This window comes from Colius striatus, chromosome 9 (genome assembly GCF_028858725.1).
Source record: "Colius striatus isolate bColStr4 chromosome 9, bColStr4.1.hap1, whole genome shotgun sequence".
NCBI lineage: Eukaryota > Metazoa > Chordata > Aves > Coliiformes > Coliidae > Colius > Colius striatus.
Window position 1 is genome coordinate 4,195,504 of NC_084767.1, and position 26,830 is coordinate 4,222,333.

Sequence of the window (26,830 nt, forward strand, 5' to 3'; positions counted from 1 at the left end):
GGAATTACAGCTCTCCAGGAGGCAGGAAGAAGGAGAAGGGTTCGAAAGACGTCAACGTAGATTTGAGTCAGAAATTGCAAGTGACATCATAAACTGACCTTCCGCTTCCTGCTAATCCCACAGGTACATTAGGCCAGACAGCACAACAACACTGCACAAATATCTAACACCTTTGATTAAGTAATCTCCAAGTTACTACGCAAACATTAATTAAGCTTCTTAGCACCCCTGAGAAGTAGGCAGCTAAGTATTACATCCTTCTACAGAAAAGTCTCAAGGTCAGTCTGTGGCAAGCGAGATTGTAACTCCCATTCCCCTCAGACTATTAGGCTGTACTCTCTATGCTGGTCTAGTTCACTCCAGCATTTCATCTGCCTCAACTGGATGAGCTGGTAGAGTTGGGAGTTGCATCTCTAGCTTAGTGTCAGTACACAGGAGTTGGAGCATGGTGCTCCTGGTGCAGATGGCTTACGCTCCAAGGTTATGATTTCCAGCAGAAAGAACTCTTTTTGCACCAGAATCATACTCTGCTGCTTACAGCAAGTGCAGCTTGACCAACAGCCACAGGACGTGTTCCACATACCTTGAAGAGACAAAGAAATTCTGAGGGCAAGTATCATAACAATTCTGCTTCACTCCAGGATCAGTCTTGGGCATACAAGTAAATACAGTGTAAAAAATCAATGTTGCTCTTGGAAGCTCCTGGCATTTTGCTTCCTCCCACATTTGAGGTACAGGACAGCCTGTGTTACAGCCAAGTTGTGCTGCATGTGATATGTTCCCAGCATGGGAGCTGGGCTGTGTGATGCTCACAGACTGGCCAAGGTATTTTTCATAAAGCTTAAAGCAACCAGATGTCCCCAGTGAATGATCCTGTCACCTTAAATGAACAAATTATTTGGACATTGTTCATGATACATTCTTTTATGCAAAGACGGTGTTTTAATTACAGATATTCTGCTTAAGTAATTAATTGCCTTGCAGGGGTGCACAGCCTTCCAAGTGGCAGACTTGTCACTTCAGGCTGTTCTTTGACTGTTATTGCATTGAACGAAAAACAAAACACTGCCAGGAATGGTCTGTTGCTACAGTGTGCTGTAGCGGATGAATTATTGTTGAGCAGCTACATTCATACCACAGGTATCACATTAATACCCTCCTACCCCTTCCCGCAGCTGCCAATGCAAGACAGACTAGATTAGTTAATTACATCTTCCTTCTTAATGATGGAACACTTGGAAAACTCTTATTGATCCTACAATTCATGACCTAATTACAATGATAAAACTGTAAGATTATCATCTTGCCAGCTATTAACTTCTGGCATTGATCTGAGTTAATTAGAAAAGAGATAGGTGATTTCTACATTCTTGATTTGCAGCATCACAGTACAATGAATGAGAAAGGCTGCTAAAGGAACGCAAAGCAACTTCTAGCCCTCAATCTACTCTCAACCTAGTATAACCCCGCTCAGGAAATACCATGTAGTCACATTTAATACTTCAGTTTCATTTCTTCAGCCATTTGAGCCATTTGCTCAGCGGGACAACAATGTTTGACACTGTGTGGAGAATGTACCTCTTTTTCCTTATTCATTTTGTATAGAATTGAGAAGGTTAATCCAGGTTCTTGGTTTGGTTTGGACTGTCTTCAGTCAATCTCAGCTTGGAGAGTACAAAAAATACATATTAAAAAATGAAAAAAAAATCAAGATTTTAGAGTTAAACTCCCCCTCTCCTCAATTGCAATTAGGGGAGAGATTTTTCTTTCTTTGCTGAGCCATGAGCCCTTTACTGTGCTTTTCCTCAAAAGGATGTAGCCCCACCTAAGAACCATGCTTTGATTTCCTTCATAGCTGCTCAGAGGATGCCCGGGTCACGCAATAAATCTAGAAGATGAGAAACTAGGAGTTTTCTACCCTACTCAGGGTCTGTCTACACAGGAAGCTAGTCAGCAGCAGGATAGGATGTGCATTTACAGTGTGATACCTATGCCACATGAACTTCCTGCACGTCTGCTGCAACGCACACAGGGTCTCGGTTCAGCTTCCTAACCCCAGTCAGCTCCCGTGCACAGATGCAATCTTAGACTTCATTAGAAATGCCCACACGAGTTATGACATAGCAACTGTGAGGCACACTATCTCCCCCACATAGGTAATATGTTTAGTTTTAGTGTTATGACTGATATTCTCAAGATGAGGGTGTAATTTCTTGGCCTCGTGCCACCCAGACAAGTCTTCAGCAGTTGAGACTACAAACGCTAAGACAATGGGCTGGTCAAGGAAAAAGAGCTTTGAAGTTGGGCAAGAGTGACCGAACTGAGATTTCTAGTAATACCAGGCATTTAAGTTCCTACAGCCATATGAATGTAGAAGAAAGTCCAACACTAGGTAGAAGCTAGCAAGTATTAGGGTTAGTATTTTCTCATGTTACAGCATGAGTTCAACAAACCACACCAACCTCTCACTTTAGATGCAGATACCAAAGAAACCTCTCATTGGTGAGGGTTAGACAGCTTATCCTGTGGGTACCACTGCTGTTGAGGTTGCTGCTGACTTGCCCTGAAGCAGGCTGTCAGTGCACACACATACACACCCCACATGCAATTACTTGGCATAATAGAGCTATGAGGTAAGCGTGAGTCCCCATCAGCAAAACTGGTACGTCTCTGATGGAAGGCATCAAGCCAAGTGCTCTCGATTTCACCTTGCCATCAACAAAATGTGCAGCTGTCTCCATGCAATCTGGTTTTGTCAAGTGCATGACTGCTCTAAGGGAAATATGACACAAGAGGAGAACGACTGATGCAGTCTCACAGCACAGCTGGCACTGGCAAAGCAGGAAAGCTCACCCCATATAAGCACGCGCTCTAGTTAAATATTCTAGTCCTGGCTGACACTAGGAAACTTAAAGCTAGGAGAGATATGTGGTGTAGGAGACTCTTAATACAAAAGAAACTCAAAACTTGCAATAAAAGATGATGAGAATTGAACAGTTTGCACATGAAAACATCTTCCATATCTTTGAAAGTATTTGATGAATGGGCAAACAAGGCTCAAAATACCTTTGTGAGACAATACCTCCCCTGTTACTTGCTACCTTCCAGTTTAAATGGTGGCACAGTGTTCTCACTGTTGGAGACCACATAAAGCTCCACAATTCTGCACTCTTACTCTGAATGATGAGACCATACTGCCTCGCAACATGCTGCCAGTAATATACACTTGAAAGCGGAGCACAAGTGGTTTGCAACATCTTTGAACACCTTTAAGGTACCGGGTTTCCCAGAAGAGAAAGCAATGAGTAAGAAGTGGAAAAAGTTTCCTTCTATCTTAGAAGTTGCTGAACTGGGAAGTAGTTTGTTATGTGACTTTGAAGTATTTCCACCATTACAAGGGAAGCCTATTCATAAATGCTGTGGGGTGATCTGTTCGCAGCAAGAGATTTTGATGACTTATAACTCATCAGAAGGAGGTTTTCACATTCTGTGAGCTATTGTGTTGGACGCTCCATGACGAATCAGTTTCCTGCATTCATCTGTCTCAGTCTCTTCCATGACATCCTCTCTAAAATTCGACTGCTTTATTGCTTACAAACACCTCCCCACACAGTTCCTGCTGGGAAAGGCAGTTTACCATCTCTCTGACCTTCTAATGAGAAATTTAACAGCTAAGCACGCAGGAACTCACAGCACCTCTAATATCTTTTCGGAAAATGCATCATCTTGTTAAGACAAAAGCATGCAGAGGGCTCACAGAATGACACAATTTTGCTGTTCAAAAAGAGATCTCTAGTCAGGAAACTACCACTACATAAAGAGACGTGCACTCAAACAATTGGATCAAAATTAGGTAAATATTAGTAATTCCTCTGGTAAGGCACTAGCTAGAAGAAAAAAACAAAACCAGATGAGAGAACGAGGTCTTAGAGGAGAGCAAGAAAAAGTACTGTTTTACTTGAAGTGATTTGTCTGGCTTTTCCCTATTTTTTAAAAGAAGAAAGTTCAGCTCCTAAGAGAAGTGGGTTGATAAGGTGACCTCAGTATTTTACAAGCAAATGTGTGGAACTGAATTCAAAGAAACAGCGAGTAAGAAACCTAAGATATCATCTCTGAAGTAAACGTGCTATGGGTGTAAAAAATTAGCTAGAGCTAGATTACACTACTGTCTTGAAGTTAAACATTACTCAAGGTTAAAATTATTCTTGCAATTATATTCTTGACCCAAATCAGAGCTGCACAAAAACAATGCAAAAGCCACATGGTTATCAGAAGCCACGTAAAGCATTGTCAGTCTAAATAAGGCACATGAGCACAATGAGTTTCAGAGGTTTCTTGCTCAGCAGTGACATCTGTTGCTATCTGGACCACCATGTAAGTCTGACACGAGTTCCACCCTTCCTAACTGTCCAGGAACTGTGCATCACAGTTCAGTGAGCTCACTGCCACATCAGCAGGATGATGGAGAACGTTTCCTAGAATCCACACCAAAGGTACTCGTGTTAACAGTTACTAAGAAGTTTACTTCAAGGCAGCAGGAGAATGAGAACAGGAGAAAGAAAACAATCTAACTAAAATCCTGTTTCTATGAGCAATTTTTTAAAGCAGAAATTATTTCCATTTTGCTCAAAGCAAGGTCTCAAAAAGGTTACCTGGGACTTGTCTTCAGCCACAAAACCTGTCAACTAAGTTTCCATGTAAGGTTCAAAAGGCAAAAAGCAAGCAGACAAAATTTATGAGCAAGTGAAGTCATCTGCTTGTATCAGAGATTCAGTTCTGACATACAAAAAGGGTACTATTAACACTGAACTCAAAATAGTTTGTATTTTATGCAACTGATGTTTCCAAAAAGCATCTCCAAAACCACCCAGTGAAAACTGTCAGAACATCCTACCCATTTTAGCCCCAGGGAAGCAAAGGTCTTGTCAGAGATCCCATGGTATCTGCAAAGAGACCCCAGGCCACAGACCATGTGGATTCAACCAGAAGGCACGAAACATTTAAACATATGGTATCACTGATGAAAAGTACTCTAGTTTTTGAGAATCAAACAAGTACAGAGGAAAGTGCCTATTCAGGAGAGATGGGAAATAAATCTCAGATGAGGATAAGAAATCAACAGCCTAAGGAGAAGGAAGGAAACTGCAACAGACTGGCACTGATCATCTCAGCATTTACTCTGTTTTTTACCAGAGAACTGAAAAAGGTCAGAAGCTTTTGACGTGATCTGTGGTCACATGAGAAATATCCACTGTGCTCAAGAGAGAATGCCAGGATGCAGCTAATACAGGATCGAGCAAATCTGGAACAGCTATCAGAAGTATTCTAGTTTGCCTAGTGTACTTTAGCAAATTAAAAAGCTGAATGAATGACTGAGAATTCATACTCAAGCAAAAAGAATCCCAAAACCATTAGACAATTAACTGACCTAGAGAAATTATAGGCACATTTTCCCAAGGTAACTGAGTAAAGCGGTGAAGAATCATATATGCACATACATTCACACGAAGGAAAACGTGACTTTTACTTACATTTCAGTGGCTATGAATCCGGTGAGCTCAGACAGGAAAAGAAACAGTATGAAGAGACAGCAGCAGACAGAGACTGGAAAAGAGGCAAGGAGAGGAAAACATTAGTTTCATATCTCCAACAAAGACAAAATCTGTTCTCACACAGGCGTAGTATCCCCCCACAAGATATGCCACCCAGACACACTTGAGCATTAATACTCTTTAGAGACAATGACCCAGATGAGACCATCAGAGCAGCGATTTCAATGGTACACCAACAGCCAGCATTCTGCTGGGTATCATAATTCTTGGGCTTTCTCCATCATAACTTCCATCTCCCATTCTGCATCTCCAGCACACAGTGTTGGTCTGCCAGCTCTCTCTCCTTGACAAAGCTGCTTGACAACATGACATCTTTGGAACCCTTGCTCCAAATGAAATTTTATTACTACTAAAACTTACAGAATGGAAAACATAAATCAGCATCTCCTGGCTTTAAAAGCAGACAGTCAGCTGCACAGTGTGTTGTGGCTTAGGAGACATTTAGGTTCTTTGTCAAGTTCTAAGCCTATGTGTAAATCCTTTCACAGCCTGCACTACCCACTAGATAGAGCTGGTACAGCAGAGACATGGTGATAATGGACTAGTCTAGCCAATGCCTTATACCTCTCTAATGATGTATTGACTCTTCAGAGGGAAAATTCCCAGTGAAGGAACTTCCAAGTATGTGGACAATGAGTCCCATGTCTTTTCTAAGAACAGCAACCTAGAGATATAATTCAGGAACTCAAAGTAGCTGGCATATTACTGCTTACTTTTCACAAGGAAACTATTCAAAACTTGTACTGTGACATTCATTTGGCAGTGAGAGAGTCATTGACCCACACAGGAAGGGCTGGAAGGAAGGACAGTGGTAAATCCTATTGAGGAGAGATGACTGGAGGTCAAGAAGGCCAATGGCATCCTGGGATGCATCAAGAAGAGTGTGGCCAGCAGGTCGAGGGAGGTTCTTCCTCCCCTCTACTCTGCCCTGGTGAGGCCTCATCTGGAGTCCTGTGTCCAGTTCTGGGCTCCTCAGCTCAAGAGGGACAGGGAACTGCTGGAGAGAGTCCAGCGCAGGGCCATCAGGATGATCAGGGGACTGGAACATCTTTCATATGAGGAAAGGCTGCAGGAACTGGGGCTGTTTAGTCTGGTGGAGATTGAGGGGAGATCTTATTAACACTTATAAATATCTAAAGGGTGACTGTCAGGAGGCTGGGACATCCCTCTTTTCTATAGCAGACAGTAACAAGACAAGGGATAATGGGATGAAGCTGGAACACAAAAAGTTCCATTTAAACATCAGAAAAAACTATTTCCCCGTTTCAGTGAGGGAGCCCTGGCACAGGCTGCCCAGAGGGGTTGTGGAGGCTCCTTCCTTGGAGGTCTTCAAGACCCACCTGGACATGTTCCTATGTGACCTGGTCTAGGTGACCCTGCTTCTGCAGGGGGTTGGACTAGATGATCTCTAAAGGTCCCTTCCAACCCTAACCATTCTGTGATTCTATGAGTAGCCAAGGATGTGCCAGTTCAAGGAGTGTATTGCAATGTGTACTTGTATTAAACAAAATATCCAAGTTCATCATGAATCACTATACAAAAGAGTAAAGCAGGAAATGTCATACTATTCCAGGGCTGTGACCACAGCAGTACAGTCTGGTGCACTCTTCAATCCTAGCAGAGTTGCCATGGCCAAGCACTCCAACACTTTACCACAGTCACTAATTAGGATTGAGAAATACATAAGAAAAATCCCTGTTCCTCAACTTTATTTCACATGACCTATACAGCCTGAATTCATCCAGGAAGCTGAAGCAACAACTGGCTGGGGAGCAATTTTATCATACAACTGAGCCTGTTCAAACTCCCTTGGCAGAGAATGTGAGTGGCAAGGCAAAGAAAGAGGAGGTACTTGAGGCAAGTACTGAGACGGACCCTCAAGTGACCTAAAGCCTTGTGCCTCATTCTTCAGATTAGTCAGTTTATAGTTCTGAGGAAAGAGAAATGTGTTGCTTCCCCTTCCTCATCGGAGACATTTCGAGGGTGGATTGAGTTACTGATCCTCTGAAAAGTGCAAGGGATTAAAAGAGTTGCCAAAAAAACCCATTAGCTGGGATAAAGAAAAAGGGGAAAAAAGCCCAAGATGAGTAGGAAAATGGAAAGCAGAAGAAGAGATTCATTTCTAAAGAGAAAACCTCAGATGGTTACACGGTTGCTTCCATGTCTTAGCTATCAACGCCAGAACAGTAACAGTGCTGCAACCCAGCCAAGCCACTGGCATGGTACACCATGCAGCACGGGAGAGGACCAAGGTCTACTTAAAGCAAATTCTTCTGAGAACACATACACCTCTGTAGGAGCACAAAAAAAGTAACCTAGGCACAAGACTTGTCGATCCAGTGTTTCTTACTGTTCATCACCAAACAGCAGACACAAGACCTCTGATCTTTGTCAGTATGCAGGGGAAAGCGTTTGACAGAGACACAACCCTTTCTTCTTTAATTGCTTCCCATACTACTCTCTGCTTATTATCACCCTGTAAAGGCTTTCCAAAGCATCAGCTACATCTCTACTCTCCAGAACTTCTGTGCAAGCCTGGTGCTATTAACTGTAAAGTCTCTCCCAGAGCTTTCTCTTTCAAACTTTCTTCTCTGCCATTTATATAATCAAATTATCTTCTTCTTTTCCAGTATATAAAATATCTGCTCCCTCAAGTCTGTCTTCCAACTCAGCTCTTGCAGTGAAGGCTTACGACAATACTTAGCAAATACAGTACAGCAACATTCCACTAACCTACATCTAAAAAAATCCTGCAAGAATGCCCTGAAACACCTAGCAGGGACTGTCCTTCAAAGTTCCTCAATGCTTTTGCCAGTCCTCAAACTGTGTGGTCAGTTTTCAGCCCATAAAAGAGATTACTACGGGTGGATGTGAAAGAGGTATATAAAATCATGAGGAGCCTGAAGGTGATGAATGGGAAACACACGCTCACTGTCTCTTCCAGTATGGGAACTGGAGGGAAGGGGGGAGCTGGAAACAAGAGGAGGTTTTCCTTTACACAACATCTAACTGAATTCTGAAAATCCTTAACGATGCATGTTGAGGCTTAAAAATAAAAATCAATACCTTTTTAAAAAAGAATCATACATGCCTTGACAAGGAAATCCATTGAGGGCTACTGAACACAAAGGAACTGCCTCTAGCTCAGGAAGTTCAGAACTGCCAACTGATTGAAGCCTGGCAAAATGATAAACCTGTGCTCATGCTCTCTCAGACAGCTGGTGCTGGCCACTCCTGGCAAAAGGACACCAGGCTACAAGGGCATTTGCACAGATGTAGCTTGTATGGCCACTCTTGAGTTAAAATCCTCTTGTATACACACATTTTCAGGGTTATCTTCAGTCCAAAACTTATGTGAAAGCCTTGGTGTTAAATTGTCTCTAGAGCAAATATTTTTTCACACACAGAACATGAGCTCGTCTCCTTAGAGTGGAGCTACAGGCATAGACAATGTTCCCAGCATAAGGATTTAGGCACACAGTCCTTCAGCTCCTTATTTCATGGTGAAGGCCTTTACTTGCTTCCACGCAAATGTGCAGTTCCTGTCACCTCCATTTGACAACTGTATGCTATTTGGAAAAGTAGATGAAAGGCTAGGATCAGACAGAATAAAACAACTCATGCATAAAGTTTAGCTTAACTGCAAAAGCACTGTGTTCCCACAGAGCTCAAAGGCCCATCTAAGACAGGTTTCTTAAAACTTTAATATGATAATACGACCAATATCAAAGGCTGCTGGTGTTAGATGCACTGGAACACGCTGATGTTGGCTATTCAGGAATCCCAAAAGGACAGGAAATTCTGCCCAGTCTTTTTTGCTACACTAGCTTCGACAGCCTAACCTTTCCGTACATTTCCCTTCTGATACATACTCCAGCCATGTACATTCCTGACTCTTCCTCCCCACCCCACCAAAAATGAAAGAAACGCAGTGTTCAACACATCATACAGACTGAGACAGCGGATCCATGTCTATATTAAGGCATAAAATTAATAGTATTTATTATTCAATGGAGCAGGCTGCTATGAACTACAAGGAACGGGTCTTGTTACAGATGCCACGTGAATCATAACTTTGATATTTCCTGATGTGTATTTAAAACTCCAGCCTCCAAACAGCATAGAGTATTTCTGGATAACATTATCATGTGTGCATACAACATGTGCATGTCAACTATGCATCCCCACTGACTGTTAAACAGTAGGATTGCTACAGCAGCTGTCTGAGTTGCAGGCCCCTCTCTCAGGAAGTCAGACTGCTCTTATCCAAATAGATGCCAACTGTCAGCCAGCCAGGGCATGTGCCGCTGCTGCTGCTTATTTACCCAAACATGGCCAAGGTGTCACCAGGTTACTCAGGTCTGTTAGAATGGCTGTGTGCTGGCATCACAGACATGCTACACGGGTGGGAAGGCCTACAAAGACTTCCACAAGCATCTGGTGGAAGGACAGCGATGGCATAACTGGCTGAGTGGCGTAGGGATCACAATGCTGCCTGAAAGAAAAGATTTTTATTGAGGAAAAGGAATGAGTGACTTCTGCAGACTTTTCAGAGAAGCCCACAGCAGTGGGTATGTTGTTCTATACAAACCTCACTCCAGTAAACCGCAGTGGACTGTTCTTGGTTCCTTCATTCCTCCTAACTTTTGGTAGCCGGAAGAGTTGCTACAGAGATCTGAAATATTTTGCATGCTGCCTTCACTGCAACTTTTAAAATTGCAAAACCATATGTAACAGAAAGCCTCAATAACTCTCCAGTTGGCATTTGGACTTACTTGCATTCCAAATACCCTAACAATCACTGTCCCCGGATGCTTCTTTACTAGAATAGGCCACTTTAGCTCTGGTGGTCAGAAACAGAACTGGTATTTTCCATCTCTTTTCTTCTGTAATCTCATCTATGCCTTCTTCCCTAATAAACTTCAAACTTTTGGAAAAAAAAAGGCCTTTTGCAATCCAAAAGTAACTGTAGGAATCTTGCCATAAATCCATTCATATTCCAGAAAGCCTTCAGCACCAGAAGTGATACTGAAGTAAAGCTTCAGCAGAAATCACGTGGGAAACATCTACATTAATAGCTGGCTACTAGTGGCTATTTTATATCTGCTCTGTAAAAGCTGGAGGACTTAAAGCAAAAATACAGTTGCAGCCACAGTCATTCCACATATTTACTAGACCCTAAAAGATTTTTTGGGAGGCAGAACCTTCCCCTAGCCTCAAGCCCCCAATGATATATGAGCTGGCTTCCCTAAAGCATTTATCACAAAATCATGCAGCCTTTCCAGGCTTCAAACTGGCATGGCAATGGGCTGGTCTCATTCATGACCTCCTACAACACACAAGATTACTGGCTTTCAAATGACAATCTCAGGCTTGGTCAGACAGAAAGCCCATTAGGAAAGCTGCACACAAGATGCTCACATGCAAAGCCACCACAGTTTTTTTAGCTGCCTGTGTGGTTAAAAAGCTTATATCAGCCTGTTTAAAAAACACCCTGCCAAAAAGAAGGAGAACCAGTTAGAGAAGAAAATCAAACCCTGAGAAGTTGCAAATAACAATAGAAAGAAATAAGTCAGCTAATAATTTTAAGTAAGAGTCACAGCCTTCAAGCCTTCCCACAACAGACTTATCACTTGAGCTGTTTACTGCAGATCAGAAAGCCTAACACTGGATGGCCTTTGATGGTTTTTTTGTTTCTAAAACATACTCTTTTGCAGGTGATTCATAACAAGACAAATTCTCAAAGGAAGCCCAGTTACAGTGTGGGAACTCTTAAGTTTCCAAAACAGAAAAGAAGGCAGGATCACTCACAAGTTCAAAGTGTTCTTTCAGAACACTAAATCTCATCCGCCTCTGAATTAGCAAACAGTTTTATTCAAGCCCTTTGTTCACAGTTTCAGCAAACCTAAATGGGAGTCAACATACAAGTAATTCAGCAGCCACTGAGAACAAGGAGGACAAGGACTCTCTGAGAGTAAATATTTAGAGTACTGTGCTATCTTCACAGAAGCACAGAATAGTTGAGGCTGGCAGGGACCTTGCTGGAGATATCCCATCCAATTCTGCTCAAAGCTGGGCCAGCTAAAGCAGGCTGCTCAGGGAGAAGTCTAGTTGTTTTGAGTATATGTCCAAAGATAAAGACTCCACACCACCCCAGGCAACCTGTTCCAGTCTTCAGCCATCCTCACAGCAAGGAATGAGGAGTTTCTTTAGCTCACAAAGGGCTTTCCTTTGTGTCCATTGATTCACTGGCACTGACTCAGTTCTATTCGATGCCAGTTGTCACCAAGGGATATGACGTCACTCACGTCAGCAATGACATACAGGACTACTGACCCATCTACAAGAATGGATGGATGGGGCACAGCTACACGATCAAAGGAAGTCACTGCTCAATGGAACAGGAAAACTGTATTAGGCGTCTAATTACAGGCCTGGCAGGATCAACCTGATCAATGTTTACCGCTTTGCACAGCACGCTCACTGCATATAATTGTATGAAATTGCATTACTCAGCCTACAGCCTCCCTCAGGAGGAGGAAGGAAGGAAAAGGGGCCCAAGGCAAGAGATTTACATCAGTCAAAGTCTATGTATTGATACATGGGAGTGAGAGTGGATTGCTATCGGTGGTTTCTGACAAAATGACTTTTCTTCTTTAAAGCATGACACGTAAAAACAAAAGATCTCTGCATATCAGCCCCACCAACACCACCAGCTGAATCCCCCAAGTATGTTGTGGGAGAAATATGTACTTCTCAAATGATCTTCGCTGCTGGCCACCACAGATTGCCACCCACACTGCTCCTTACTCACCCAGAATCTGGATTCCCTGTTTGCAGCAGTTTGGTTCCTCAAGTCTCTTCAGCAAGCAAATATCTGGGTACACTAATTGTGAATGCAACTGTTACCAGTTGTTTGTAATGCTGATGTCTACCAAAGAGGTAAAAAATCTCCAGTCATCCCCTCCATCAGTGTTTGAAGTAGACTCACAGCTTCTGTTCGTGGCAAGACAGCAGCAAAAACTTCTCTTTCTACTTAAGTAGCTGGCAGAAGGGGTATTTCGGTGCTTTCAGACACTCCCTTTCATGACAATGTATGTTTACTACTTTTTGTTGTTGAGATTCTGAATCCATGAAAACCACTCCAGTGTTTGATATGACCTGACAGATTGGGCAAAATGAGCTGTCTCAGCAAATAAGGACACTCTTTCCAGTGTTTAATATCCCTTTAAAAAAAATTACCCGGAGACAGAGGAGCCAAATGATCTTTAATTTTAGACCAGGGGTATGCAAGGACATCAAAAAGAAGTGTTACTTACTAATAGCCCCTGTGTAGGTTGGCTGTGTAAGGTCTTTTGGCACCTTCCTGTAGATGTCAAACCTGAAAGAGGAAAAGCAACAGCCATAAAACAGGTGGAACATTTCAATGCATTTCACATCCCCACAGGGATGAATGATGCTAAAGTTTTTCCATCCAGCTTTCCAACAACATTTTTGCAGTTTGCAGAAGGATATGAGAAGAAAAAAGAAAACAACACCAAAAATCCCCCTTTTTTTGGTACAATTATGTAACTGCGCTCTTTCTTGGCTCCAATTTCCAAAGCACTTCCCTCTACCTCCCTCTGCCTTGCTGTCCTGGATCTGTTCAGTCCGAGCTGTGAGAGGTGCCAGGGAAGAAGTCATGCTGGACAAGTTTACAGACCACCGTAAAAGGAAAAGGATACTCCAAAGACTCCTGAAAAAAGAGGCCTGGCAAAAAAACTCCAACACTGAGACACAATTTACATCGTCCCTTGCAGTTTGTATCCTGCAACGGGATCAACAATAACAAAGCCAGAAATCAATCTTGAGACAAGAAACCTACCCTTGGACACTGGATACACAGGAGAAATTAACCCAAGAAATGTGTTACTCCCTCAGTAGAATCCAGTTTAATATTAGACTGTTGTTTTGATTCAGTCATATCTTTTAATATCCATATGGCTCAGTTTTGCTATTTTAAACCCTCCATGGTTAAACTTTCACTGCCCTCATGATGCTAAGCTGTTTTATTTCCTACAACCTTGTGTTCCTGCACATCCAGCCATAATGCAGCTCTGACATCACTTTTTCCACCACTCAATAAAAATTAATTAATCCATTAAAACCACACATCCACCCTAAAGAAGGAAGTGACTGTTTCTCCCTCAAAACAGATTTTTTTTTTTCAAGTGGGTGACATTTGATGCTTTTTCCAGTCCTGGAAAAGTCTTAGAGACATAAGCTTCCAAATTCCTATTCTAGACTGCATCAAGATGAAACTCTCCCATGTTTATTCAGTAGCTCCTACTACATCAAATGCTATACTGAGAGTTTAAAAACTAGACTATCTTTCTTTTCCTCACTCTTCATCTATTGAGATCACTTATAACTTGAAGGCGTTCTGGGTGAACAAAATAGCAGATGCCTCAGATGAGATTAGAAGGACATTATTACTGTTGTTCCATTCAAGAGTTGAAGCTGGAAGAAGGAAAGGTAAGAGAGGGAAGGAAAGCAGGTATAAAGATAGTTTACCTGCCCAGTTCAAGTCTTGAACAAGATATATAATCACTTAACTGTTCCAACAACCCACTGCGACACACTTGACAGAACATGCTGCACGGGATACACATGGAGCTATATATTTTTATGACTCTATTCACTGCCATCTCCTAAATAGATTAGTAATATTCCTGAACCTAACAGTCCATTTATGGCTCTCCAGCTGCCCTGAGAACATCTGGAAAATGCTGTTTACATTCTTTCCACATACACCAAAGCAACAGCAGCATCAGATGGTAAAGCAGCCCAGAGTAGCTGGTGACATCACATTCGGTCTCACAGGCAGAGGAAGTAGCTGATTGCTCCTGCTCACAGCCCATTAAACGCTGATGGCGTGGTCTCAAAGTCACAGTGATGGATCAACAAAGTTAAAAAAGCTGAGAGAGAAAGAAAGAGAGAGAGCCCACATGAACAGGAAAGCTGCTGAGTGTGAGTTAACAATTAGAAATAGGAAATAGCTCTCTGCTGGATTCAGTAAAAACAGCAGCATGTGGATACTATAAAAGGAAGTTTGTTCTTACAATGAGAAATATTTACTAGTGTGAAAATGATGACCCATCACAGGATTAAAAAAAAAATTATAGCTTTTAAAATAACCCAGTGGAAAGTTGATGTCATGGCAGGGTTGTCTCCTCTCGTACTGACATTTTAATCACATAAGTAACACCCAAACATCACAAATAAAGTTTTACATGGTGTAAGTATGCCAGGATTAGGCAAAGACACTAGAGAAAGCGATCGATGGCTCCCAGCCACACTTATCTCCTGGCTTTAAGTGCTTAAAAGGCAGCCCACTGTCTCTGTGCTATTCTGCTTCCCATCTCTTCCACCACAATGTTACATTCCCTCTGTCTTCTGTTACTATGACACACATCTAAAAAAGGGTTTAAGCAAGCCTCTGGATATGATTTGCCTGGAGTTTGGAGAACTCCTGGGCCTACACCCAAGAGTTCTGTGATATACTCACAGGCTCAAGCCTCCTTCCAAGCACAGTACAGCACGTTCACAACAGTTGTCATGCAAGGCCCTTAACGTACTTTAAGGAACATTTCATATATGAGCACAGTGAGTGTACGCAGCTCGTGAGGCAAAGAACATCAGGCAAACAGTGTCCCAGCCTTGAACTGACAGCCTAGAGGCGCAGGCAAGAAGTACAGAACAACCCAGGGCAGCTGAATAAAGCCTTACTGGCTTTGTTTTGTGGAATTTATACATTTTTAGGTAAAGACTCTATTGGGAAAACAGAGATCAAGAGTGGACACCATATGCAGAAGAGGCAACAAGAGCAGACTGGATGGTGGGGAGGAAGGAGGAAAGCTCCATTGAGATCTTATGGATGAACACAGAAGCTTGAAGGATGGCATCCAGAACCTGATTCAAGCAGTAAAAAGGAAGAGAAGCAGAGGAGGTGAATTTAAGCTTGCAGGATGCCGAAAGGATGCCAACAATTAACAACAAGGGAATGGAAAAAGATGAGGTTGGAATAACAGACAGACACTGCTGGGTAGGTTTTGCTCACTGACATGTGACACCAGTAAGTTTAAGAGACTACCAGTCCAAAAGAAAAAAGGCTAGCTATATGCAAGTATCCTGGCAGAACATTTGCAACAGGCATGCACTGTATTGGGAGAGTTATACTTTGGTAAAGGAACAATATTCTTCAGGGTACCAGGCATCTTCCCATAAAGTACCTGATACTGGCACTAGCTTGAGAAAATAGACTTTACTTACTTTGGTGAAAACAGCAATTGGGTTCATGCACTCAAAGAAGGGCAAGTGGGAAGCCTCAAAGGATAGCTAGATGCCAAACTTTGAGGAGAATGATGGAGATGCTGCCATGGACAGGGAAGACAGCTATTTTACTAACTCTGATTTAAACTCTGAGTTAGAAGAAAACACTAAATGCACAGGATTCAATGACTACTTGAAAAGTATATTTGTGAGACACCAGAGAGATGAAACTCCAGCAATAAGTTGAGGAAGGAACTGCAAAAGTGGTCTCATTAATTACATACAAGTAAATCAGGCAAACTTCTCAAAGAAATCGATGAAGCTGACAATTTATTTTAACAGGACACCCCAATCCCCAATCAGAGATTGGTGAGAGCCACAGCTTCTATCAAATGTAAGGCTTAAAAATCTGATTAACTTCTAGATTCTATTAGACAAATCCTTCTCCTTTTGCCACCTGCTTCTTGCCTATGTCACAGAGCCTAAAGTAACTTCAGGGGATCACTTACACTGTCCTGGGAAGAGAAAAGAATGAGGATTAGACACCACGATTATTTGTAATGTATGAGGGAGGAGGCCATGGAGCTGTATGCATAGTAAATGGAAACAGGTTTTACTTGCCCTCAGGTCAGATATTCCTGAAATCACCTGCAGTAAAAATTCCAATAAGTCTCCAGGTTCCTGAGGCATTGGTCACTTACAAGAGTATTTGTATCCTGGAAACAGAGAGGAACCTTGTGCTTTGTATATTGCAAAAGCTGCCTTACAGCTTTCTGATACTGGTACATTGAAAGCAGTGGAAAATATTACTAATACTGGAGGAAGACTGGATGTTCAGAAAGGTTGTACCAGCCAGCTCATAACACAGTGAGACACACAGTACTACGCTGTGAATATTCACTTTGATAGTCTTGCAGTCATATCCTAAATGGCCATGAGAAACCAGGGTGTAGATTTCCAGCATGTTCATAGCCTCACAGTAACTGCGAAGTGAACTCCCTGAACCCACAGTCCTGTGTGGCACTAGGGATACATCACTCCAGGCTTATAAAACACATACACATACAGTTTCCACAGGACAGTCAGCATGTTATTTATACATAGCTTTTGGCAACTTTCTTCCTGCACTCAGAAAAGCAAGACTTGTAAGGTGAAGTAATATCTTTGAGTTAATCAACTGACATAGCTGCAGCGTGGAAACAACTCTGCAAGCAAAGTTCTTCCTCCAGGTCATGTGTATCCTCCTGAAGAGGAAGGCTGGACCTTGCAATACCAGAATACAAGACTACTAGGCTGTCATCAGTAAAATAAAGACATTTTCTGACACATCTAGTACATCTATTGTCTCTTCTTTCCATGGAGAGCATGGTTGCAAACAAAGAAGTAAAAAAAGACTGTGTTGCAATGGCAGTTTTGCAGGAATCAGGCATTCATAATTAACATAAGGGAATGCTACCATACTTTTTTTTTCCTCAATCCAAAGCTGAAAGGAAATAACAAATAAACTTCCCCACCTTCCTGATGGGAATGCCAACAAAATGGTAAAACTGCACTGTAAAGAGCAATACCAGGAGGATCACTCCTAAATAAGTTCAGAGAATTCACAAACCTTAGCATGATTAAGCCAGATCTGAGGCAGAACTCCAGCTGTCTGATGGAGAGGTGTGCACCAGTCCTCTCAGAAACACAGAAATTACATGTTTGTAATGTTGCACAAGTGGAAGACAAGGTAAAATTGCAGATGGTTGCACCTCAATGGAACTGATCAAAGGGATGGAAGATTTAAAGTGCCAGTAAATGTCAGAAGGACTTCAAAAGCTGTTACCTAGGCTAACATGGGCCACTGCTACTCAAAAATTTTCTCTTCAGACAGAAATATATGCTCTTTATGTTCACTTTTTAGGATTTCCCAAAACCACACAAAGTGTTTAGCAAGACACAGTTGTACTCCTCTGAGTGGGACAGCCACGAACGATCACGTCCATGGTTGGCTATATAGGCAATGGTATGTCAAACCCAACAGAACAAAGCAAGTTGATATCAGCCTTTGGGGTGATTCCTGGCTTTCCTTTCAAATCTATCTGACTGATACTGCAAGATGGATGACAGGGTGGGCAGAATGTGTCTACCAAAACACTGCAATTTTTCTGGAGTAGATACTTCAAACGCCTACCTTGAGAACAGGGATGAGCTCACTCCCTCAGCAGGAGCTGCTACAGGCAGGGCTTCCTGCCAGGGCATGCTTTATATACACCTGAACAGTTTCAAGTTTCTATCTGAAATATTTGAGGAAATGAAGTAATAAATACATTATTTCACTGAATATTACCACCTCTCTGAACAACAACAAAAAAATCTTCCCTGACAGTGAGAAGATCCTCTCTCCTTTGGGGTTTGAAAGGAGCTTCAGTAAAATACTACAGTAACATCTCAGTAAGATGCAGTTAATTTTTTCATGAGCAAGAAGCAAAGAACTTGAAGCAATAAAAAAACCCCAATCAAACTTCTAAGTAGAACTAACTAGACAGGGGTTAAATTTTGTCTTGTTGCAAAGATAAACTCTCATATATAAAGGAGTTCATATCAAAGAAGGAAGAACACCAATTTCTCCTTCAGTTTATAGCAGTTATTGCAAACCTCAAGCATGCCCACCCCTCCTTGGCATAAGCAAAGGAGCAATGAACTGGCCATGTCACCTCATGCAGACATTTGAAACACAGCTTATAAATCTCTGACTCAGTGCATGGAGTCACTGCAGAAAGGCATAAGATGCTTTAGCTCTTTCTGGGGAGCACTGAAACACAACTCCAGAGAGAGCAAGAATGGGATGTTTTCATGTACCCTTCTGCAAGGTCTGTTTTTACTGACCGAGGCAAGGGAAAGATTGTTTTGCTTCTTTTGGACTGTATTTTGGATTCCAGTTAATCAAGCAGCCAAGCAAAAGCACAACACATTCACATGTGGTACTTGGTCATTGTAAATCAGCAGCACACAGATTAATTTTCATCCCCTTCCACTCCTCAGATGATTCAGAAATTTAGCTTTCATGTACACAGACAGGGGAAAAATGTTTTTGTTTATCAAGCAGATTATATTTTCCCCCAAAAGTACTGAATACTTAAACACTAATCTTTTTTTTGGAAGCATACTTTCCCTGTCATAGGTACTTCAGCATGTACTGAAAGGTGACGGTGTTTAGAGGACACAATCATTTGTTACAGCAAATTAAGTTTCTGATGTCAAAGATGATTAAAAAAATATTTAAATATTAGTTTCATGATTGACATTCTACCTTTAGCAGGTCAATGGTGGCGTAAATACATCATGTCATCTTGTCTCAGCAGCAAGGGTCCGGGGTTGTGACTCACACAGAAGAATGTGGGTGTTGAAACAACGCTTGATCCTCCACCTCCCATATTAACCAGCTTTTAGAAGTGGCATCTGTTTTTCAGCAGATACCACATTTGAAGTTGAGGTCACTAATTCCTGGTGACACTACTCACTCCCAATAACGAGTCAAGTGCACACTGAACAACTACCTTAATTTTGTTACGGATCAGTAGCTTTGAGATCTCTTTGAAAAATGAGATGGCCTGGCATTGCTGAACAAATTCACTTCATTAACGAGGAACTCTGAAGAGATTTGCAAGAACAACACATTTAACAGCAGAGATGTAACTTCACTATTGTTACACAAACTGACAATTCTACAGCAGATTTGACTAGACTAGGCAAATGGGGAAATACCAAGTACAGATACAAAAAGTTACATTTGAAAATGCTACAAAGATTAGGTTGTTGCTGTAGTAAGACATTTTAAGAACTGTGGAGTCTGTGTTTGTATTCCAACATGGTGCATGTTGGAGACCTTGTGCTGGACAGTTCTCCTCATTATGAGTAGGGGGCAACATCTCTATTACAACCTATCAGATATCACAATGTCTCTCGAAGAGGAGCAAAAGGGTGTGAGGTAGATGTCTCCAGGGTTTCCAAGATACAGGAAAAAACTCAGCTAAAAGCCAAGTGGTGAAGCTTCACAGCTGGAACCGTCCCAAAGGGTTTTTAGATCTACAAGAACTTCACCTGATCACTTCCTTCTCGGTAAGAAACCTGAGTGCTCTGAGAAACAGAGGGGATGCAGATTGAAAAGTAGAAAGGCAAGGCACCTATGATATACATGGAGGGACAGGTTGGTTACCTGAACAGATCACAGAATCATAGAATGGTAGGGTTGGAAGGGACCTTTAAAGATCATCTAGTCCACCTCTCCTGCAGAGGCAGGTCCATCTAGATCAAGTTGCATAGGACCATTTGCAGGTGAGGCTTGAAGACCTCCAAGGAAGGAGCCTCCACAACCCCTCTGGGCAGCCTGTGCCAGGGCTCCCTCACTGAAACAGTGACATAGTTTTTTCTTATGTTTAAGTGGAACTTTTTGTGTTCCAGCTTCATCCCATTACCCCTTGTCCTGTTGCTAGATACCATACAAAAAAGTGCTGCCCCAACCTCCTGACATCCACCATTGAGATATTTGTAAATATTAATGAAATCCCCTCTGAGTCTCCACTTCTCCAGACTAAACAGCCCCAGTTCCTCATAAGGAAGATGCTCCAGTCCCCTGATAAAGAATAATACACCTTCCCAAACCGAGATGGCTCCCTGAATCAACAAAAGCCCTCGGTCAAGGACTCAGGTTTAAAACATAGCACAAAGTAGCCAAGAAATAATAAATCCTGTCTTCATTGGAACTCAGCACTTCAGTGAGAGACTGTGGGGCATTCATATAGGCTGCATCACTTGGATTTCTGTTGAGATTACCTCTTCTCACACAATATTTACATATCTGCAGTACAGTTTCACTCCCAAGATAGCTGCATAAGTCAGAAAGCAGGAATAAGTTGGTCTTTTCATAACCTTTTCAAAAGCACAACTGTGTCCCACTAAAACCGCTGACCACCTCGTATACCCAAGAAAGCAAGTTCTAAAATCTGGCATGCCACCTAACACTGCAATTGTAGGCCAAGCTCTCAGATCTACAAAGTGAAGCAAGATTAGGCTGGCCTTTTAAAAACTATTTCATGAAAAGACAAATGTTTCCTTGCCACTGCACAGGTGAATACAAGCCAGTTCGAGTAGTTTTCAACTTATTTCCCCTTCTGTTCATATGCTGGTAATGCCCTTCCCCAGTGTAACAGCAAGTAGCACAGCTCCTGCAAACCAGAGATACATCCAAGTGCAATATTGCTGCTAGGTTTTTTTTCCATTTGTCAAGTCCTTCTTGCAAACCAAAGAAAAGTGGATCAGGGTATGGCTGTAGGCCTCAAATATCAAGAATTCAAGAAGACATGATCTCAGTATTTCTCCACACACATGCCAAGTCCTGACTAATGTAACAAAGAGCTTGCCTGTTCCTTACAAAGTCCATTCATTACCTACTCACCAGTAAATGGAGTTACAATGTGGAAAAAAATTTCTACTGTTACATACTATACTTGTCACATTCAAGAAATATAACAAGGGAGGGGTATCCCATGCACAGTAGACACCTTAAGTTTGAGGAGAGGAAGAGGAGAGGGAGAGGAGAGGGAGAGGAGAGGGAGAGGAAGAGGAGAGGAAGAGGAGAGGAGGAGGAGAGGAGGAGGAGAGGAGGAGGAGAGGAGGAGGAGAGGAGGAGGAGAGGAGGAGGCGAGGAGGAGGCGAGGAGGAGGCGAGGAGGAGGCGAGGAGGAGGCGAGGAGGAGGCGAGGAGGAGGAGAGGAGGAGAAGAGAAAAAGAGAAGAAGATACTTTTTGTCAAAGGGAAGATAAAGCACTTTGTTAATTATACTGGGTGTCTTTTTCAGGTGGATAGAAAAACTGCTGCATAGTGCATTTCTAGGAACTAGCATTCATTGAAAACAACAATCCCAGACTGCTTTCGATGGCCCTGTGGAAGATACGCAAAAGAGAAAAGTAGTTGCCAAACACAACCTTGGACAGTCAAGCCTATGCCATTTGATCTTTGATAAGAGTCATCTTGAGGCAGCTCTGTGATAACAGGTTAGAAAACATCTAGTGTCTTCCCTTCTTTGAGAGCATCTACCATTTAGACATTCTAAATAAATTCATTTTTAGGCCACATGCCTTTGAAGTACACCAGATTCTTTAATTACTCCATACAGACATCAGTGAATCCAGCCAACTAACAATTTCTATTTAGCTACCATTGAAGAGACAAATCATCCTTAACTTTGAGAAGGATTCATTGTCTCTGAAGACAAGGACATAACCTTGGGATTTGTCACTCTACCTCTTCCTCTTCCCATTTCCTATCTGCCGCCTCGAACGTTTCTGTATTACAGACATATGATTCAGAGAGCAGTGATGGTTGGTTCAGTCACCTTTACTTGGTTTCCCCCAGGAGCTATAGATCTGATGCAGAGACAGACAACCAGCTCTTCCCACACAATTTGTGTGACTGCATCTATTTTTAAGTTTGTCTTTTCATGACAGAAAGGGTGCATTAGCAGTTCAGGAAACCAAGGCAGGTGTGAAATGGAGAGAGGAGAATGAGCAACCTCAACCTCACTTCAGGAAACACCTTTAAGTGCACATGAAATGAGATGGAACAACCAGTCTGCAGAATAGGCTACCCCACAACCCTCTTTCCTTACATTACTGCTGTTAGCACCTCTGTAAAAGCCTCCGTGGAGACAGCAGAAGGGTTTACAGACTATGATTCATTCAATATCTGCTGCTATTAAGGCTCTTAGCAGAGATACCACTTACAGTTGAGATCCAGCAATTCACTTTGTATAAAATGCTTTATCATTTATAAGGAGGACATGGGAAGCAGGAAGAAACTCAGTCATGATAAATATAAGTTGGATTAAGTCCATCTGACATTGAAAGACAACTGTGTACAAATAGACTCCATTTTCTCTCTCCAGGAAAACTTCAGGGGAGGATAGTTTACAAAGGGGAGATGATAATTTAATCATCATGTCTGTCTCAGAAGCCTTCTTCTGCTCCCCCAAATCAGTGTAGCTTGTAGGTAGAAAGGAAAAATAAAGGCAGGCCACATTGGGTATCTTCTATGTGAATTAATGGAATCAAAAGGCAACTATGGAGAAGACTGTTGTCAGAGCAATATCATTCAGACTGGAGACTAATGGAAAAAGGGAAACACCCTTCCTTTAGTACCCAGAGGTATTTCTAAAGAAACCTTCCCACCAAAGGCATGATGTTTTGTGTCAAAGAGCATTTATATCTCTGTGATCTGATGACTTGACTGCCTAAGCAAAGAGATGTCTGTCATCTAACCAACCCTTAAGAGTCAGAAGTACAAGTGCAGAAGAGAAAATCTGTCTTCTCAACAGCTCAAGGCACTGCAGGGTCTACACTGACTGATATATTTTAGAGGTTTCATGAAGCAATTCAGCAAGAGAGGGCTTACAGAGAGCACCCACTGAAACACCCAGTAACAGGCACTTCTCATTCACTTCCCCATATGCCACAACACAAATATGAAGTAGAACGGATTCTCAGGCTGTAGCTACTTGACTAAGAAGCGAAGAAAATGTTGCCCCATATTTTTTGGTGCTTGACACAGACACTAAAAAAAAAGGAATTACAAGGTGCTAGAAAAACTAAGAGAAACTGGGAAGGCATAGAGAATACTGCAATGGCACTGGAAGAACAAAAGATCTTAAACAAATAATCAAATCACTTTCCTAAGAGCTTAAAAACACACAGTTGTTTAACAGGCAGCAACTGTTCCTCTGTTTCCTTGGGTCACTGCTCCCAAATAATGGCTTTGAGACAATTCATCCCCACTTTGTCAACAAAACTGCCTTAGCAGCCTTTGAAGGCTGGGCAGTAGGAGCGGACCAACCCCACCAGCTGAGCAGCACAAGTCATCCACCACTCAGCCATAGGGAGCTTTCAATCTCTACAGAGGCCATTTAAATAAAAACAAGCAGTCTTGTACATACACCCTCTACCAAATGCAGACAGGTACCTCTAACACAAAGCATATGTTTCTGGCTTTGTTCTTTCCTACAAACACATCAGACACTCACAGTAAGATCTTTAAAAGCAAAGCTGTTACTTTTGTATAATGGATAAACTGAAACCCACCAATTTAGTTTTCAATGTGACCGTTCAAGCAGAGACAAACTTAAAGGTAGCACAAATAGCAGAGCTGAGTCAGGTTTGCACACACTGCTCCATCTACTTAAAAAAAGAGAAACAAAATCCCAGGTATCTGAAGCTGCTGAGGGGACTTTTATTGTCCACAGTTGGTAAAACCATGCCTAGGATTACTCTGACCAGGATCAGAAAGAAAAAGATTAACCTCTTTACTTGTTAAATCAATTTTATACAACAGTGCAAGAGAAGGTTGACTCCTAGGGTATGCAGAGATGGCGTGAAAGACCAGTTACCCCATTCCATGTGCCTAAGAACAGGATATTTGAAACAATCAAAACAGCAAATATGGCCCTGGAGAACAACTAGTATCTGGGACACCTATGATAAAGGAACAAGTGGGACACATCTCCCCTCTGCCTAGCTAATCCTGAGAAGGGTTGGACATCATCAGATTCCTTTGGGAGGGAGGAATGAGCAGGTGGCTGGGCAGGTGACAAGACTACTCGGCAATTTTGTAGGCTGGATCATGTATCCCAGGTGACTGAAAGCTATTACAAAAAAAGGTCAGACCTGGTCTGACTAGCACTTTGGAGTCAGTCCCTAAACTAGGAAAGCATGGGCTTGAGAGAAACTGCAATCCCTAAGAGGGCTGGAGACCTCTAAACAACAGAGAGGGTTACCACCTGAACTACCATGTTCCCTCCAAAGTAATGTCAGAACACAAAGAGCCTCTTTCTCTCAGGGGTACTGGAAAGAGTATTACAGTCAAATGACAATATTTACGGAGTAGAACTTCTGTCAGAACTAATTCTCTTAGGTTATTTTGTTTTGGTTTTAATTGGGGGAAACATCAAGAACAGCATGTAAAACCTTTCTTACTTTACCCTAAAAAAGCAGTGACTTCCAACTTCCTATGTGTTTTCAGCTTCTTATAGTTCTGCCTGTACCTATGCTGGACAAAAATCCAGAACTCTGTTCCACAGATCTACCAAAGATAGGAAAATCTCTATATACCAGTTAAAAAACTCTAAAACAGTCCAAAGTAAGTAGAGGTGCCTTATTCTAACATTTTCCTCTATGCATGTATAGCAAGCACTACATTTTCTATTTTTATGGAGAAATATAACTAAAGATTTCATTCAAAAGTGCTTTCGTTAGATCACGCTGCTTTTCTTTCCATCCTGAGGCAAGCATGTGCTCTGACAACTCTGAAGAACACTTAGCTCCTACACAAGCCAGCACAGATAAAAAGTAATAACTCTTCCTCCAACAAAGTAGGTAAAATCTATCACCCTCTTGTACGGAGTGGGAAAACAATGGCAGGAAGTCAGCAGGAGGGGAAGAAAATAGGAACTCTGAGCACTTCATTTTGTGATTGTTAATTCTTTGTTTAAATGAAATTTCTATGTTTCCTGACTGCCAGAAGATGAGAACATAATGTACAGAGAGCAGCTCAGGAGAGCTTCTGGGACAATCATGCTGTGATCCCACAGCAGTGGGAGCCAACCGATCTGGATTTTCTTCTGCTCCCAGCACTGACTCACTGCACAAATTCTGTTCCAGTCAATTAAATCTTTCTTCTTCAGCTTATTCATTTTGTAGAGTGGCACCTGGTAACATTTGCCCACCTTTCATCATGCACATTGAGACATACAGATTAAAAACTTTGCAAATATATGAAGTATTACCGATCAAAGTTACAACTTCTTTGAAGGTCTGTACAAGGAAAGCCACAGGAAGATGGACTTAGGAAAAGAAATTGGATGTGCACTGCAAGAGCAAAGCCTTGGTTCAGTAACAGGTTTGTGCCTAAAGTGCATGTTTCCAAATGCAGGAATGGTTCTGTGAATTGAGACATAAAATTCGAAGCATGTGGAAAGTAAACTAAGAGATCCTGTTCATCTCAGTTTCACATGGAAAGTAAACACTGAATATACAAATACCAAAGCTTGGCCCTGAATGTGAGTTTGAGATGCAAATCTGGATTCAAAGCAGGACTAATAAGCCGATACTCGTAAATACCCAGCAGTTATTAACACGTTTTATAAGATTAACACCTGCGTAACAGCAGATAATATACAAACATCATTAAGTAATCAGCTAGTCCTCATTTACACACAATAGGATATTAACACACATGGTGCAGAAGCTGAGCTTTAATGGACAAACTTTGAAAGCTTCAAAATTACATTGGAAACTGTTTAATCCTGAACTACTTTGAGAAAGCTCTGATGTGCCAGACAATGACTGGACAAGGAGGTAGAGGGGCTAATGTAGTGAAGAATGCAATCTTCACATTCGGTATGACTGACTTTTCACTCACATCACAGTGGTTTTCAAAGCAGGATCCTCCAAATGTGTTGGTTTTTTGACCTGCTGACTCTCCAACACTCTTAAAGTCCAGGAGTGAAACACAGGAATAAGTTTTCTTGCCAGCCAGCTCCTCCCTCTTAATTCTAGTTCCAAGAACATAATGAAACTAACAGAGGAAGTTTCTGAAACAAGGAGGAGTATTGAGAACAAGAAAACAAGGTTAGCTAGGAGAACTGTCATTAATTATATAATCCAGCCTTTGGGTAACTGGACATTTAGGGAAAGGGGCTGAGAGAAATTTGGAGGCATCAGCCTCTGCAGCATTATGTCATCTGGTCTGCTGCTTACTTTGCAGGTATAGGGTTTGTTTTAGAAAAAAAATAAAACCAAACAGAAACCTATTTATTTCTATGACAAAAGACTATGAATCCTCACAACACTTTCAGAAAGAGGGCACAAAAAATGAATA

At 41.9% G+C, this 26,830-nt stretch overlaps 1 protein-coding gene across 1 annotated transcript in view; it reads right to left on the reverse strand.

Annotated features, from left to right (window-relative positions):
* The window catches only part of ERGIC1 (endoplasmic reticulum-golgi intermediate compartment 1), a 59,092-nt gene that overhangs the window by 23,240 nt on the left and 9,022 nt on the right, over nucleotides 1-26,830 (reverse strand). The window contains exons 2-3 of the mRNA XM_062002317.1: nucleotides 12,932-12,993; nucleotides 5,532-5,604 (exon numbers count right to left, since the gene is read on the reverse strand). Of these exons, the coding sequence (XP_061858301.1) occupies nucleotides 5,532-5,604; nucleotides 12,932-12,993 (135 nt within the window). The remainder of the gene's footprint in view (nucleotides 1-5,531; nucleotides 5,605-12,931; nucleotides 12,994-26,830) is intronic.